This window comes from Salvia hispanica, chromosome 1, assembly GCF_029641045.1.
Source record: "Salvia hispanica isolate PSC_SH4W2 chromosome 1, Shi_PSC_v1, whole genome shotgun sequence".
In the NCBI taxonomy this organism is placed as follows: Eukaryota; Viridiplantae; Streptophyta; class Magnoliopsida; order Lamiales; family Lamiaceae; genus Salvia; species Salvia hispanica.
In genome coordinates, this window is record NC_142692.1 from 53,551,897 (window position 1) to 53,568,897 (window position 17,001).

Genomic DNA, 17,001 nt, shown 5'->3' on the forward strand with positions numbered 1-17,001 from the left:
TTTTTGTAAAATTACAATCTTAATTTCCAAAAGCCTATTATCATCTGAGCTGCTGAAATTGAATCAATTTACAGTTCAACACTACAAGAAACTAGTAAACACAGGGACAGGGAAAGGGAAAAGGAAACTGTACATTTTCTTGATCACCAATGCTGCTACAAACTCAAATCAAATTAGATTACTGGCATTGTTTATTTACTACTCTTACTGGTGAGCAAAAGGGTACCTCGAGACGTAGTATTCTCTTGCACGAGAGGCCCCGTCTCTAGACAGCAGCCCTTCGAGGTCTCCTATGATTCTTGCCAGCCATATCTCAAGATTCCTTTGTATCTCTTTGAAGTTGTTTCCGATGGAGTCGAGTGATCGCCTCGTGGATAGGTTAGCCGCCCCATCAACCTCCTCTCTGTAGCTCTTTCCTCTCTCAGTCTGTAGTGCTGTGAGTTTCTGGCTGGTCTCAGAGGCTCGTTGCTGCAGACGAAATGCTTCAAGCAAGAACTCTGTCTGCCTTTGTATGCGAAACTCTGAGCTCAGAGTGGATTCACATGGATCACTAGCTTGCTTTTAGATAAAAGGAATCTCATATCAGAAACTATGTAGTATATTAAAAAAACTCAATCAAATTCGATAAAGTTTGTAGAAATGTCGAATGATTACCATTCTCCTGCAGAGATCATCGATCTTTCCTGCTAATGCTTGGTACCTCTTGGCTTGCTTCCGCATCTGTGATGGCACTTTCGACAGATCTGACCTACAAACTCTTTCCAAATTCAGGAGTTCTTGCTCAAGCAGCTTTAATTTCGATGAGACTCCACTAGAATCACCATCTACCTTCCAAGGGGACTCCCTTCTGCACAAGAAATAGTTTACCAGTGGCATTAGATACACAATTTGTTGGTTTCAGAATGTTTGAAAAGTATCAAATAGATGGTGTCGATTTTTACCTAGACACGAAATGTTTCATGTGGTAAACAGACTCGACTGGCTCGTACTGCTGCATATCCTGCACAGTCGCCATCAAGAATCAGCATCCGGTAAGAAGCAAGTAAAATAAACACAGGGTTTCTTAGCTCATTTGATCAGCAAATATTCGGAGTGTATGCATGAAATAACACACAATGATGAAATTGTTCATCCACGAAGAATTCAGCATGACTTTTTCTCATCACAGACAAAGGCAGACTAAAAATGTCTAGATTGAATAATGAAAACGAGCAAACAAGGCTGTGAACATGAATGTGATGTGAAGAAACAGGGTAAATAAGATCGTCCATCAACAGAAACTGACAACTCTTCTTGAGAGGTAAGAAAACATGGTCCATCAACAAAAACCAACATGACAAGCAACCATCAAACTTGCTGTCATACTTTTTTCACAAGATCGCTGAAGATAAACATAAAGGGCTCCGCAAACTGGAAATAGTTGGCCAAAACATGCAAAATATCGGTTACAGTCAGCTTCTCGACCTAAATAATGTGGTCCAGACTTTTTCACAAGGTCAGATATGGAAGCTTGAAGTTCAGCATCCAAAGTAGAAACATACTCTTTAATGAACTAAATTTCCCTAAACTGAAGCATTATCAAGGAAAAGAGTTATGGTGAGGACAGAGACATAAGACAACCAAGACAGAACTGAACAAAATATAATTATAAAACTGTTCTAAGATAATAACACCAAAATTTTTGAATTCGAATTCAACCGCTAACAGTGGTGTGACACTTGAAATATAAGGCGGTGTCCAAGATTCGAGCTTTATCTCGAAATTCATGGACTAAGGAAATATACAAATGTAAATGTATGGATGCATGAGTTAGAATTCCAAAATCTGGGATAAAATACGAAAACATCATTATCAAACAAATTGGTTCTAGCAGTCAGTATAGATAAAACAAAATTAGCATGTGTTGGTAAATCTTGATTTGAATAATGAAGCTCAACTTGAATAAACCTCAATCTTTTGCAGACTTCAAATAATCATGACTAACTAAAATCATCAAACTTCACATCCTAAAATGGTAGTTTCTGAACAGAAATCTTGCAGCCCTTTTCCATCAAACACACAAAACATTCTTCAAAAAAACACTCTCACATTAGAAATTAAAATTCAAAGATTTTGAAGGCAAATAAACCATCAAATCTTCCACTTATAAAAACTTGGTTTCTGAACTGAAATCTCGCTGCCCTTTTCCGTAAAAAAAAAAACATAAAAACTTCCCTCGAAGTCAAAACACATACATTTACTTTAAGAAATTAAAATTTAAAAGAAAAAGACAACAAATTCAAAACTCAGACCTGCCATAAGCTAGCTTTATCAGACCAAAATTTGGAAGCAGCAGGATTCAAGAAATCAGAGGTAAAGGCAGTATGAGTGTGGCTATTAAAGCAGTCATCAACCCCCTCCGAAACCCCAGCTTTGGCAGCACCACAGCTCAAGCCCAAATCACCATAGCACTCCCCACCGCTCTCACAATTACTCCTGCTCATGAAGCTCAGCATCTCCTCTCTCTCACTAACCTCTCTCTTCAAATCCTCAATGCTGGCCTTGAAATCGGCCTCCACTCCCTCAAAGTCCTCGACTTTACTCTTCAAGAAGGCGATCTCCTCGCTGCAATCGTCGATCTGCTGCAGCAGCCGCTTCTCCTCCTGCTGCCAAGCGTGCCTGTGGCTGGCGAAAATCTCGACAACTCTGGCGTTTGCCTTGGAATCCTCTTTCCTCCTTGAATGGAGCTGCTTCAGCTGCTCCTCCGCTTGCTTTAGCTTAAAGGTGAGAACTTTGTTCTGGGTTTGGTATGTGGAGAGTAATTGGATTGAATTCTTAGGCAAGAACCCCAGGAAGATTGCGAAGCTCAGGCCCAGATAGGTGGAGAGGAGATGGAGGCTTTCTTGGTGTTGGGTTTCTTGGATTTGTTCTTCTTCTTGGGTAGCCATTGCTCCAAATTTGTTGTTTTTCTTTGGAAACAATTTCTATTCTCCAAATTTTGTTTCTTCTTTTGTCTTGGTTGGGATGAGGGGTGTGTGGATTTATGGTGTTTGTGGGTAGTTGGGTTTTTTTCACTGGAGTGGCTTGGTTGGAGTGTGTGTACTGTGTATGTTTTGATGTGTACTTTTTGGCCTTTTATTGAGTTTGTATACAGTGTTTTACTATTTCTTTTTTTCTCACATTGAGTTCAAATGAATGGAAGTACCTATTTCCTATTCTATTGTAACTCAGCTTTTTGGTCTCTTTATTTCGAGGAATCCTTAAGTTCACAATGAGAATAAGTATTGATGTTACTGTAAATACAATGATTTAATTTTTTGTTTTGCGAATTCACAAAAATTAAAATTTAAAAGTAAGAAAAAAGTGAAAATTTAAAAGTGAAAAAATATTAATTTTTTGGACTACATAAATGACATTTGATCTTTCATTTTCGCGCATAAAATGATACCTGATCTTTATTTTATTTTATATCATTTTTTAGTACCTAGGGTTATAATTGTCACGGTGTACCAAAAACGATATAAAATAAAGATCAGGTACCATTTATGTGCAGAAATAAAAGATCAGGTACCATTTATGTAGTTCACTCTAAAAGGAATGCAAGGATAACCTAAGTCCTGAGAGCATCCACAATAGCTGGCCACATGTGGCGGAATTTCTAGCGCTATTGCAAGTCGCCAAAGAAATGTGTGTTGGGCGGTCGCTCCCAAGCTTGCGGCAGTTTTGGCCTCGTGGAATTATTTTTAAGTTTTAACACATTATTCTATATTTAAACACTTCCATTCTTTTTTTAATCAAATTATTTTTTGTTGGTGATTATGTGATTACAAGAGATAAACACTAGTCGGGCGTAATACAACCCAAAAGAAGGAATAAAGTAAAGTAAACTGAAACAAAATTACAACGAAGAATTTGAAACAATAAACCGTCAAATAATTGTTAGCCGAGTCGAGGAGTCCTCTTTCCGGCGAACTGGATGGAGGAGAGGGCAGAGCTTCGACAGAAACACAATGCAGAGAGAGGAGAGAGCGTATGATGCAAATGCTTTGTGAATTCTAGTTTCTAGTGTATAGAATGCTAGAATGACTAGCCTATTTATAGGCTTAGTCCACCTGCAGGGGTCAACAGCCATAATGGCTCTCATCATTGCAAGACTGTAACTGCCGACCTTTAAAAGGCGTTACGAGAGCTGGAGCTGAGAGGATGAATCTAGACGCGTCTAGGTTCATTCACGATGTGGACTATCACGTGTCAGCCACGTTGACTTTACCGTGTCATACTGACGAGGTGTCATCCCGCTTGGCTCGCTAACGTGGAAATGGTGGTGGTCTAAAACGAACTAGACCCACCAGCCTTGGGTCGAGCCCAAGCACCAAGCCCACGACCAGGCCCAAAGACCAATCCAAGATCCAAGTCCAAGTCCAAGTCCAAGTCCAAGTCCACGGGCACGGGCGTGCGGCTCGCGGTTCGCGGGGTGGGCGGCGCGCGCGTGTGGGCTCTACAGCCCATCTTAGTCGACTATAATTATACCGTGTAATAATCCTTCTTATTAAATACTCCCTCCGTCCCATAAAAGTTGAGACAAAATTTTTGGGCACGGAGATTAAGAATTTATATTAAATAAATAGAAGAGATGAAAAAGTAGGAAAGATAAGAGAGAGTAAAGTAAATAATGGAATAAAGTAAGAGTGATTAGATGTTTTGTCTTTTGTTAAAAAAGGAAATGACTCAACTTTGTTGGGACAGACTAAAAAGGAACACGACTCAACTTTTATGGGACGGATGGAGTACTTGATTAATAAGGTTGTAACTTCCAATGTGGGATAATTAACTCTCTTAATGATTCCCTAAGTTTCTCTCATAGCTCATTTAGTCTGCAATTTTGCACAACTTTAATCCATTATTTCTCACTCACCGGGAATCGGATTTGAGAAAATGAATATACCACGGTCATCTACTCCGAACGTAGATCGACGCTATATCATTTAATTTCATAAAATTAAATATCTCACTTAAATTATAATTGGTCAAAGTCCATTGACCAGGAATAGATTCCAACATTTTTATCTATGTTTCTATTTGTTTTCTAAATAAAAAAAAATAAAATATACTTACTCATGTTCCGTGGTAGTGAAGACGCTTCTTTTTGCCTCGCAATTTTTGAAAAATTTCGTTAAGTGAGTTAAATAAAGGAAGAATAAAATAGGAAATGAAGCTCAATTTTGTTTCTTATTCCCTAAATAACCCACAAGACAACGTAAAACATGGAAATCCAAATTATCTTATCAAATCCTCTAAAAGGAGATGAAGAGAGAGTAAAGTAAGTGAGAAGAAATGTATTAACTTTTACTAGAAATGGAATGACAAATTGTCTATAATGTCATGAACTTTCAAAATAGTTTAGTTTTTCCCGTAAAGTTTATGACTTTGCATACAACATTTTAAAGTTCACGGAAAAACCAAACTATTTTGAAAGTTTACAACTTTTCAAGCAATTTGCCCATAGAGAAATAACTTAATTACTATGGAACGTATCAAAATGATAAAATGAATTCATTACTATTGAACGGAAGGAGTAAAATACAGTGAAATAAGTTATGGAAGATTTTGAAGCTGACATTGTTGCAGGTGTTAGAAGCTAATTTTTTAAAATGATGATATGACATGAGAAAATGGGCTATAGTGGATTTTGAGGGTTTTTATATCCAGCACTGTGAAAGCCCTAAACTCTTACATGATAAATCTGAATATATTATTTCATCAGTCTCATAAAAGTACTTATTTTTAATTGGGCATAAATTTTATAGGTAGTAATTGGTAAAGTGAGAAAGATGTAGAAAAAAAATATATTAAAATATTGTATGTGGAGAAGAGCCTCACCCCTTTAGAGTGAAAATAGTTTCTAAAATTGAAAAATAATAGTTTCTAAAATTGGAAAATAATACTCTTATGGGACGGATTATAATATCTTGTGGAACGAGAATATTAATTGAGTTTGTATTCAAAAGAGAAATAATACTAGATGTAAGGAATCATTTCTTGTTTCCAAATGCTTCCAGCAGCCAAATAATAAATAAATAATTTTCTCCGTCCCTGAAATTTTGTCACATTTTTTTCATTTTCGTCCGTCCCATAAAATTTGTCGCATTTCACTTTTTTACTCCCTCCATCCCAATTAAGTTGAGTCACAACATTTGGGCACGAAGATTAAGATATGAAAAGTAGGAGAGAGGAATAAAGTAGGAAAGATAAAGAGATAGTAACGTAGGTGATTGAATAAAGTAAGAGTGATTGGATCTTTTGTTTTTTGTTAAAAAATGAAATGACTCAATTTAATTGGGACAACTCAAAATGGAACGACTCAACTTAGTTGGGACGGAAGGAGTACCAGTTTTGGTAATGGATCCCACATTGCACTAACTTATTATCACTCACATTTTATAAGAGCATCCACAATAGCAATAGGCTAGCTATAGGCTAGCCACAAGCTCCTCCTACCACATCATCAGGACAAGAAACTGGACAAGCAATAGCCTAGCCATAGACCAGCAAAATTATAAAAAAACAAATAAATTACAATCACGCAAAATACAGAATTAAATTTACGACACAGATATGGGAAAATGCAATAATTTTATTTAAATTAAAAAAAAGTACATTAAAAAATTTTCATAATTAAAAAAAAAACCCTTCTGCTTCCACACACGAGCCCCACCTCACTCCTTGTCGCCGCTACGTGCGCTAGCCGCCGTTGCGGCCCGCATACTCTGGAGGAGATAAAAAAGAAGCCCCTTCTTCACAGGGTCAGTTGCCGCCTTCCATTCACCTATGATTTTCCACATGTTCACCTGCGATTGTAGACGCGCGAGGCGGGAGAGCTCGACTGGAGGAGAGTCATTGTTGTTCTCCATTTCGCGATATTGCTCTTGTACATAAATTCAGAGAGAAAGAGAACTCGTTAAAACAAGCGGTGCAAATGAAAATGTCGTTCACATTGCATATATATTGTGTTTAGGAAATTAAAAAAAAAAAATCGTTGGTCGATCGCCAGCCTACAATGGCGGCGAGCCAATCGGCGAGCGCATCGGCCAGTAACCAATAATCGGCCAACGCTCGCCAATTTTTTCGCCGATTTGGCGCTCGCCGCCCACAATGGTTAGGCGAGCAGACCGGCCAGCGCCGGGAATCGGCTAGCCGGTCCGCTTGCCGTTATTGTGGATGCTCATATAAAACTGATACTTTAAAAGTAGGACCCACATTCTACCAACTTTTCTAACTCACTTTTCATAACATTTCTTAAAACTCGTGTCCGGTCAAACTGTGACAATATTTAAGGGAATGTGGGAGTAATAATTATAAATAAGTCAAGGCTGAGGATATTATTTAATGCTATTAAGGACGTTAATTTGTGTGTCTAATTATACCATCAAAACTTCATAAAATGTCTTTGTGTCCCAATTAAAATTAGACTATACAAATAGAAGCATTTTAAAAGAGCAAAAGATGAAAATAATTTGCCCATAACTTAGGCACCCTTTCTTTTGCATCCTTAATTATATAGTTATTTTTAAGAATTTTCAAACGTTATTAAATGTGTTATTAAATGTGTTTCAATTTTTATGTCCTTAAAAGTTTTTTTTAGTGATATATATGTACTATTTAGTTATTTAGTTAGTTAGTGAGAGTGGATCATTTGTGCAACTATGTTGATAGAAAGCTAGAGGTGTATGGTTAATAATTTCAGAGAATTTGAAATTATTCTGAATCAGGGAAGTTGTGATTTTATAATATTGTATAAATAAATGCTTTAAATATCTAAAATTGGGAGAGAAGCTTACGAGAAAGATTAAGAAATACTTTCTCCGTCCATAAAAAATAGGGCATATTTATCATTTTTGGTTATCCACAAAAAATAGAGCACATTCATTTATGGAAAGTTTTCAATAAGTAATAACCCTACACATCATTTCACTAACACTATTTCTAACTTACTTTTTCTCCTTCTGCCTTACTCCCCCGTCCATAAAAAATAGGGCAGTTGGTGTATGTCACGGGTTCTAATGTAGAATTGGTAAAGTAAGAGAGAATGTGAAAAAAGTTAGTGAGAATAAGAAAAAAGTAAGAGAGAAGTAGTGTTAGTGTAAGAGCATCTCCAATAGCAATAGGCTAGCCATAGGCCAGCCACAAACTCCTCCTGCCACATCGTCAGCACTAAAATTTCTCCTGCCACATCATCAGGGCAAACAACTGGACAAGCAATAGGCTAGCCACAACAATCAAAATTAAAAAATAAATTTATGAAATTAAACATAAAATACGGAATTAAATTTACGACACATATACGGGAAAATGCAATAATTTCATTTAAATTATAAAAAGTGTGTCCTAAAAACAATTACATAACTAAAAAAAATACATAAAACAAAAATAACTATCGTCGTGCAGTCCTCCGCGCCCACAACTCTTCAATTAAATCCTTTTGAAGTTGAATATGAGCATCCACTTGGCGCATGTCGGCATGTGCCTGGAGGCGCCGGTTTCATCGTGAGGTACCCCCCATCGTACGTTGGCGGCGGCCACGCCGTGGCTTTAACCGGCTTCATTATCGTCGTTGGCCCAACTAGTCAGTTGTACACCTTCATCTTCAACAATCATGTTGTGCATGATAATACAGGCGTACATTATATCAGCAATGCAGTCGACATGCCACAAACGCGTTGGACCCTTAATTGCCGCCCATCGAGCCTGGAGTACACCAAATGCGCGCTCCACGTCCTTGCGCGCCGACTCCTGCTGTTCTGCAAAGTAGGCCTTCCTGTCCTCATTTGCGCATCTGATCGTGTTCACAAAGACGGGCCACCTAGGGTATATCTCATTCGCCAAGTAGTAGCCCATATCATGCCGGTTTCCGTTGGCGACAAAACTAATGGTCGGACCGACGCCCTGGCACTGCTTGTTGAAAAGGGGCGACGAGTTGAGGACGTTGAGGTCGTTGTTCGACCCGGCTACCCCAAAATACGCATGCCAAATCCACAGCCGGTAATCAACTACGGCCTCGAGGATCATCGTCGGATTCTTTCCCTTGTAGCCAATGGTGTAGAACCCCTTCCAGGCAGCGGGACATTTCTTCCACTCCCAATGCATACAATCTATGCTGCCTAACATCCCCGGGAACCCATGCTTCTCCCCGTGCATCTGTAACAGATCTTGGCAGTCTTCGGGGGTAGGGTTTCGAAGATACTGATCACCGAATATTTCAAACGCCCTGACAGAAATACTTCAGAAAATCCATGGTAGTCGTCTCACCAATGTGGAGGTACTCATCCCACATGTCTGCCGCGCCTCCGTAGGCCAACTGCCTGATTGCCGCAGTGCACTTTTGAATAGCTAAGTGGCCAGGTCTGCCAGCCGCATCGTGCCTGAAGCGGAAACACAGATATCGACGCTCCAAAGCGTCAACGATACGCATAAACAGCTCCCTGTGCATCCTAAAACGCCGCCTGAACAGGTTGTCCCCAAACCGCGGCTGCTCTGCGAAGTAGTCTTCATATAGCCGCTGATGTGCAGCAACGTGATCCCGATCAATCACTGCTCGGTGGTGGAAAACGGGTTGAGGTCGAGGTACCGGCGGCTGCAAGGCCCTTTCTAACAGTGCCTCTGCCTCGCGGGTCGTATAGGCTTCTAACTATTCCAACACTTTCCATTCGAACTCCTCCTCAGCATCCTGACCACTACCACCACTACCATCCGCGTTACTCATTTCGCTTATTGCTCTTGTACATAAATTCAGAGAGAGAAAAAGCTCGTTAAAACAAGCGGTGCAAATGAAAATGACGTTCAAATCGCGTATATATAGTGTTTCGGAAATTAAATAAATAAATAAAAATCGCTGGCCGATCGCTCGCCGATTACCAACCTACAATGGCGGCGAGCCAATCGGCCAGCGCTCGCCGAATTTCTCGCCGATTCCTCGCTCGCCGCCCACGATGGTTCGGCGAGCGGACCGGCCAGCGCCGGGAATCGGCTAGGCGGTCGCTCGCCGACCATTGGAGATGCTCTAAGATAGAAGTTTTAATTATAATGGCATAAGTGGTAAATAAAATGATATGTGGAGTTATTATTTTGTTGAAAACTTTCCATAAATAAATGTGCTCTATTTTTTGTGGACGGCCAAAAATGATAAATGTGCCCTATTTTTTGTGGACGGAGGGAGTATTTTTTTCCTTTCTCTCTTACTTTACCAATTCTACATTAAAACTCGTGCCATACACCAATTGCCCTATTTTTTTTGGACGGAGGGAGTATTAATTGAGTAAGGTGGTGTTCGATGATCTAGAATAGCAAGTTCCATTTTCTAGTCAAACAACAATGTTTGATACTTAAAAATTCAATAGCAAGGGAACTCGTAAAATTACGGTTGGGTAAATGGTTTTTGGTTATTTGATTATTCGAGAATCGAAGCGACAAAATCGGTTCCTGGGTAACGATAACAGACCCAATCGTGTTCCGGTTCGGTCCCAAAACCTGTTTCACTGATGAGATTGGTTATAACTGATAACTGATTGGTATACTAGTTTAATAATATACTTATTATTTTACTATAATTAATATTGTAATTTTTTCTTTTTATTTCTTTTTATAATACGAGATATACATAATTATTATTCTACGCATAAAAAAAAAACAAAGAAAATTGTAGTGCAAATGCTTTGCAAGGCATTTTCCTTGTTAATTGGCATGTGGTCAAATCCTTGAAACAATATTTTCCACTCTTTTTTGTGCGATTTAAGTTCCTGGCCGGGTAATTGAGAACTAAACTTATTCGGTCGGATAAGAACCAAACCAAACCAAACCAAACCTTATTCAACGTCAGTTGCGGTTCTTGGTTTTGTCAATTTTGGGAGTTGGTTAACCAACCGAATTCCCAGTCTTATATGAAACTGATTGAAGCCTATCTAAAGCCTAAGCATCTATTGTAATATTTCAGTTACTTTTTCAGCCAATTTTCTTGCGATTCTATTTCTGCACTATAAAAATGAATCGAGAAAATAACTTGCTTTCAAAAACTGCCGCAATTTTAAATCAGTTTCCCCTCTTTGAAAAATTAATGTGGAGATTTTATAACACAACTTCCATCGACTTGTAGTACTGGTGAGGTCATAGGAACAAGTGAGTAACAGATAAGTTTGTCACTTTGTCTCCCTTATTCAAGAGTCAACGAACTTGACAAACTTAGATGTATATGCTCGTTTTCTAGGTTACCCTGGGTTATAATGGTAAACCAAAATCAAAGGTGAGGTCACTATAATCACTTTCCTTCAAATGATCAAACATAAAAAGAAAAATATTGAACAATTAAACCAATCGTATCAAACATGCGAGAGACACTAAACAGTACACCTAGGGGTGGGTAGCCCTCAGTCTTGGAATTATAGAAAAAGTCAGATTGTCAGAGGATAGTTTTGGAATTCTAATCAGATTGTCAGAGGATAATTTTGGAATTTCCTACTATTATGTGGCTTTAAATAACAAATCAAACATGTGTTATTAAAGACTATAGATAATATACCATCAATTCAAACATCACAAATAAAAATGAAAAATCAAGAAAAGCGTTACTACAAAATAGTTGTGTTCTTATCTAAATAAAAGATAAACTCCAACTCAAACACACTGGCGTCAAATAAAATCAAAGGTTAGGGCTTTAGTCATTCCACTAATTAAAGGGCATGAGTCATGACTTTCCTTCTAATCTAACGTAAAAAGGCAAATATCAATCAAACCAAGCATATCAAACATGTGAGAGATACAAAACAAGTTACTTTTCTCGGATCAAATTCTAAATTATTTTCAGAATTTCCCTTTTTCATAAAATGGATCAAACGATCCTAAAAATAAATATATCAATGCAAAAATACGAGAATTGAAATATACGATGAATACAAATGATGTTGAAATGAAAAATATGTTTACAAATTTGTTGCAATCAAGCATTAAACTAAAAGTGAATCTTATAAAAATAGACCATTCAATATTTTGTAAATAATACTACAATATACATATTAATTTTTTAATTGTAATGCAAAAATTTAAATAATACTACAAAAATTTAAATAATTCATTTTTAGATAATACTATAAAGATTTAAATAATTTATTTTGAGATAATATACAAAGATTTAATAATGCCACAAATATTTTTGTTCCTTAAAAAATGACAAAAGAAGTACAGAAACATTCAAAATTCATAAATTTGGTCTTCAAATCAAACTAAATGGACAAATATACCCCTCAAGGGCTAAAGGGTAGAATAGTAAAAATCGAGACTGAATTTGGAATTTATGGAACTTTTTGATTGAAAATGTAATTTTGTAAATGTTGGGTATTAAAAAGGTGCAAACCTCATTTTCTGGGTACTAGTTTTGATTCAATCTTAATCAGAGAAGGAGCCATAAATTCTATATAGATGGGGCAAAAATACCTATAAAGATATTTTAAGAATTAGAGAAGGGACATATATATAGGATATTTCAAAAAATTTAAAAATTAATGATCAAAATAGTATAAATAATTTTTTTTAGCTGGGGCAATTGCCCCTTGTGATGCTCGTATAGATCCGTCCCTGATCTTAATTATAAAACTAACATAAACAAGTAAGAATCATATTTCAGTAATTCTTTTTAACTCTCTTTTCTTCAAATTTTTTAAAATTCCCTTTGGATTAAATATGGACAATATTTTATGCACGGATGGAGTAAAACATGACTATTCTTTTTTTCACATTCGTTGTCCAAAACGATATTGATAATAAAGTTGAAAATTCAAAATTCTCAAGAAATGCTGACTTCCTTGTCAATCAAGTAATATCCAGATTATTGGAAGAATTCCCGGCTGCGCCTATTTGCGACCGTCTGAGCCTATTTGCGACCGTTTATTATTCAAACTAGTCATGCTTCAACTTGAAATAAAGTTCATTTATTTCTGTCAATCATTTTCTATTATCATTAATAAACTATACTATTATATTTTCTATTCCATTATGATTAGTAACTGCTATCAAACAAAACAAATGACTTGTTCATTACATTAATTTATTATTACCAAAAAATGAAAAATACACTCGCAAAATAATGTTTGTTAACTTACCAATTGATTGCTTTTTAAATAATTAGTACGTTCTTGAAACAACAAAAAAAGAAACTGAAAATTTTATTTATGAAAAGGTGGCATGTCCGTGTGCCTAACTATAAAAAGCAACATTGACTAATGTGAAAATGAAAATGTAAAATTACAAGAGAAATCGTGTCAAATTTGGGTTATAGGCATAATAAAAATATCTAAATAAAATATCAAGATAACATAACAAAAAAATAGAAGAAGCATAGTAGTTATTTCTATGCACCTTCCTACAAATAGAAGTCCGCACTATATAATTGCATAGCTCCTTATTTCAAGATTCATACCAAATTTCAATCATCAATCAAACAAGACCAAACTTCATAGTATCTCATTTGCCTTCAATTTCTACAATGAGCCGTCGCGCTGCAATGCAAGTCTCAAGGCTATTCAATAGCACTTCCACAATTTCACAAGGCTCTACATTCCTTAAGTCTACCCTGATGCTCGGGAATAGGCATCGGAGTAGCATGGCTTCACAAGAAAAGGCTAAATCAGGAGCCGATGGTAAGGATGATCAAGGCACCGTTAGCAGCTATTGGGGCGTGGTTCCTCACAAAATACGCAAGGATGACGGGTCGCCATGGCCGTGGAACAGTTTCCGGCCGTGGGAGACATACACGGCGGACACGAGTATCGATGTAAAGAAGCACCATGAGGCTAAGACTCTCATGGACAAGTTTGCTTATGGGACTGTCCAAGCTCTCAAATACCCAACCCACTTATTTTTTCAGGTAATTTATTTTCTCAGTTTAGTTTTATTTCATCAATATATAATACTCCATCCGTTTCCTAAAAATAGAATCTTTTTTTTTTTTTATCTCATTTCCTAATAATAGAAACTCTTCATTTTAAGAAATGATCAATAATCCACCGACACTAACTCCACTACCCTTTTAATTCTATTTTCTCTTACTTTACCAATTTTGCATTAAAACCCATGTTGTTTTAAAAGTTCGTATTTTTAGGAAACACAGGGAGTATATAGTTAGTTCCATATCACTCCGGTCTATAAACACTCCTTACTAATTATCTAATCACTCCGATCTATAAACACTCCCCACTAATTATCTAATCCTGTCAAAAGTTTAGAATTAATACCATAAGAATTAGTGCTGAGAAATCATGAGAATTAAGTCGTTATGTTGGGTTTGGGTTAGGTCAGGTCAACCCGATATCAATCCAACAAAAAATTATCATATTCTTATCGGATCGACCTGATAAGGATCCAAACCCAATAAGAACTGACTCAAACCAATCAACTCCGTGCTTGTTTGTGTCTGACTTTCACGCCGTACTGAAAATTTCCAGCCCTATCATTATCGATGCTGTACACGACCAGAGCTTGACATTACACTATTAATAATTTGACAGAGGCGGCACATTTGCCACGCGATGCTGCTGGAGACGGTGGCGGCGGTGCCAGGGATGGTGGGCGGGATGATGCTGCACCTGAAATCGCTGCGGCGGTTCGAGCAAAGCGGGGGATGGATCAAGGCGCTGCTGGAAGAGGCGGAAAACGAGCGGATGCATCTGATGACGTTCCTTGAAGTATCGCAGCCGAAATGGTCGGAGCGAGCCCTTGTTATCGCGGTGCAGGGCGTCTTCTTCAACGCCTACTTCGCCGCCTACCTCATTTCGCCCAAATTAGCGCATCGCATCGTCGGATACCTAGAGGAGGAGGCCGTCAATTCCTACACCGAATTCCTTGAAGATTTGGAGAAGGGGTTGGTCGAGAATCAGCCCGCGCCGGCTATAGCCATTGATTACTGGCGGCTTCCTGCCGATTCCACGCTCAAGGACGTCGTCACAGTTATTAGAGCCGATGAGGCGCATCACCGTGATCTCAACCACTATGCATCGGTACTAACTACTAACTTTTTTTCCCGATCTCTCTTTGATTCGATTTTCCGAATTTCACTTTTTTTCATAATTTTATTTTTTAAGTCTAGTAATCATATAGCTTTTCAAATTGTGTCAATTTTATCAGATTTCAGATTTGGTCTCTCTAAATTGGAAATAATTAAAACATGTCTATGAAAAAAAATATAAGAATCATTTTGCTATTTTAGATTGTACATGATTTATTCAATTATTTATTTTATTTCACTTTTATTACATTAATCTTTTACTCATAATCCGTTATAATATTTATAGTGAGTCTCACATTTCACTAACTTTTTCATTTATTTTTTTTAATAAAATCTAATAATTTTTTAAAACTTATGTTGAATCAAAAAGATTTTTTAAATGATGGACTGAGATAGTATAATTTTAGGTCTTTGGAGATGAGGGGTGAAAATGGAAAGATATGTATTTCCTCCTAGCATTGAGGTGTAGAGAAGGAAAAAAAAAGACTTCAAATGATATTTTATATTTTAGTATATTTTTTTAAAATCAGAAATTTAGAAGGTGCAAACACTATCTCCCATAGACCAACTTTGAAGTTTACTTTTTTTTTTATAATGAATTTCTTTGTGTCTTTAGTAATGACATTATTTTTGGATTTTTATTGCAGGACATACAATGCCAAGGACATGAACTGAAGGAATATCCCGCTCCGCTTGGATACCACTGAAAGCCTATTCAACTAAATTAATCGATTATTAGTAATTTATAACTTGATTTTATTGTTTGTTTGTGAGATTTGCTTAGAGTAAAGTGAATCACTGAGCTTGTAAGTATTGAGCTTGTAAGTATTGAGATTTGTATGAATTAAAGATTAGCACTAGTATTGAGAAAACGTGTTGTAAACAGAGCTAAAAAATAATAAAAATAACTTGTGAAAACGTGTTGTAAACAGAGCTAAAAAATAGTACTAATAAAATTGTTAGCAATATTATTTTACATATATTGATATAACTAATGTGTAACTCAGAGAAAATTAGATCATCCACAGCGGTGCTCTTCCGCAAGAGCAGTTGCCGTGCCGACGGCACGACAAGAGCCATGCTTGTCGCTGCGCTTTTGACGTCGGCACGGGCGTGCTCTTGCGGAGACGACAAGAGCACAAGCAGCCGACGTGGCATGCTCTAGTTGGCCGTTGGTTTATCATTTTTATAAAAAAAAAATTCAAAAAATCTGAAAAATTCAGATTTAATAAAAAAAAATTCACACTTCCCAATAAAATATATCCGTTTTATCCACACTTTTAATTTATTTTTTCATTATTTTTATCCTAAAATTCACACTTTTATCTATAAACACCCCCATTTCAACACAAAAAATCGCACTACACCAAACAACTCTCTCAATCTCATTTTTTAGGATTTTAAATATGTTATTTTTAATTTTTTTTAGTAATTTGTAATAGTATTTCGCGTATTTTGAATGCGTTTTAACATGTGGAAATGTTTTTAGTAATTGAAGTATTTAAATTGAATAATAGAATGGGGAAGCCTGGAATGGTTGATATGACCACGGGTGCTAGACGTCAAGTGTCTTCACCTCGACGTGAGCCATAGATTGATTGGGGTCCAAGGAAGAGAGTGAAGACATGCCAAGGATTCAATAAAGCTATAGGGCCGTCCGAGGATGCGAGGAATAGAGGAGGCTCGGATTTGAGGACAAATTCTTTCCAAGAATGGGAGGATGATACGATCAAGAAGGCCGTGCGTCAAGGATTTCAGCTACAACTGGATTCAACCAGCAACCGTCCTATCGAGATAATATCCGAAAGCTATGAAACTTCAACCATTGTCTTCGTCTTGAAAACAGCTTCACGTGGGTATCTTGCACATCCCAATCGGAGTCCGAATGAGGGAGTTATGGTGGTTTTACAGAAATCCCACAAAAAAGGCGGGGAGCTCCAGAAGGAACACCCGGGTGAGTGTTTTTCAACCTGAAA

The 17,001-nt window shown here is 37.2% G+C and overlaps 2 protein-coding genes across 2 annotated transcripts; one reads left to right on the top strand and one right to left on the bottom strand.

Annotated features, from left to right (window-relative positions):
- Positions 1-109: 109 nt before the first annotated feature.
- On the bottom strand, positions 110-3,070 carry LOC125218366 (uncharacterized). The gene is made up of 4 exons (XM_048120019.2): positions 2,292-3,070; positions 942-1,000; positions 655-847; positions 110-558 (listed from the first exon to the last, which is right to left on the bottom strand). The coding sequence occupies exons 1-4, from the start codon at positions 2,925-2,927 to the stop codon at positions 205-207; spliced, it is 1,242 nt and encodes a 413-aa protein (XP_047975976.1). The 5' UTR covers positions 2,928-3,070; the 3' UTR covers positions 110-204.
- Positions 3,071-13,426: 10,356 nt separating this feature from the next.
- On the top strand, positions 13,427-15,897 carry LOC125223759 (ubiquinol oxidase 3, mitochondrial-like). The gene is made up of 3 exons (XM_048127046.2): positions 13,427-13,888; positions 14,529-15,017; positions 15,673-15,897. Exons 1-3 carry the CDS (start codon positions 13,508-13,510, stop codon positions 15,730-15,732), a joined length of 930 nt encoding a protein of 309 aa, XP_047983003.1. The 5' UTR covers positions 13,427-13,507; the 3' UTR covers positions 15,733-15,897.
- The last annotated feature ends 1,104 nt before the right edge of the window (positions 15,898-17,001 follow it).

Bases quoted from the DNA above. Each gene is read 5' to 3' on its own strand.
- LOC125218366 (XM_048120019.2), bottom strand. From the start codon at position 2,927: ATGGCTACCCAAGAAGAAGAACAAATCCAAGAAACCCAACACCAAGAA. The intron at 1,001-2,291 runs GTCTGAGTTTTG...GCGACTGTGCAG, and splicing joins ATAAAGCTAGCTTATGGCAG to GATATGCAGCAGTACGAGCC. The intron at 848-941 runs GTAAAAATCGAC...TTTCTTGTGCAG, and splicing joins ATGAAACATTTCGTGTCTAG to AAGGGAGTCCCCTTGGAAGG.
- LOC125223759 (XM_048127046.2), top strand. From the start codon at position 13,508: ATGAGCCGTCGCGCTGCAATGCAAGTCTCAAGGCTATTCAATAGCACT. The intron at 13,889-14,528 runs GTAATTTATTTT...ATAATTTGACAG, and splicing joins CAACCCACTTATTTTTTCAG to AGGCGGCACATTTGCCACGC. The intron at 15,018-15,672 runs GTACTAACTACT...TTTTTATTGCAG, and splicing joins ATCTCAACCACTATGCATCG to GACATACAATGCCAAGGACA.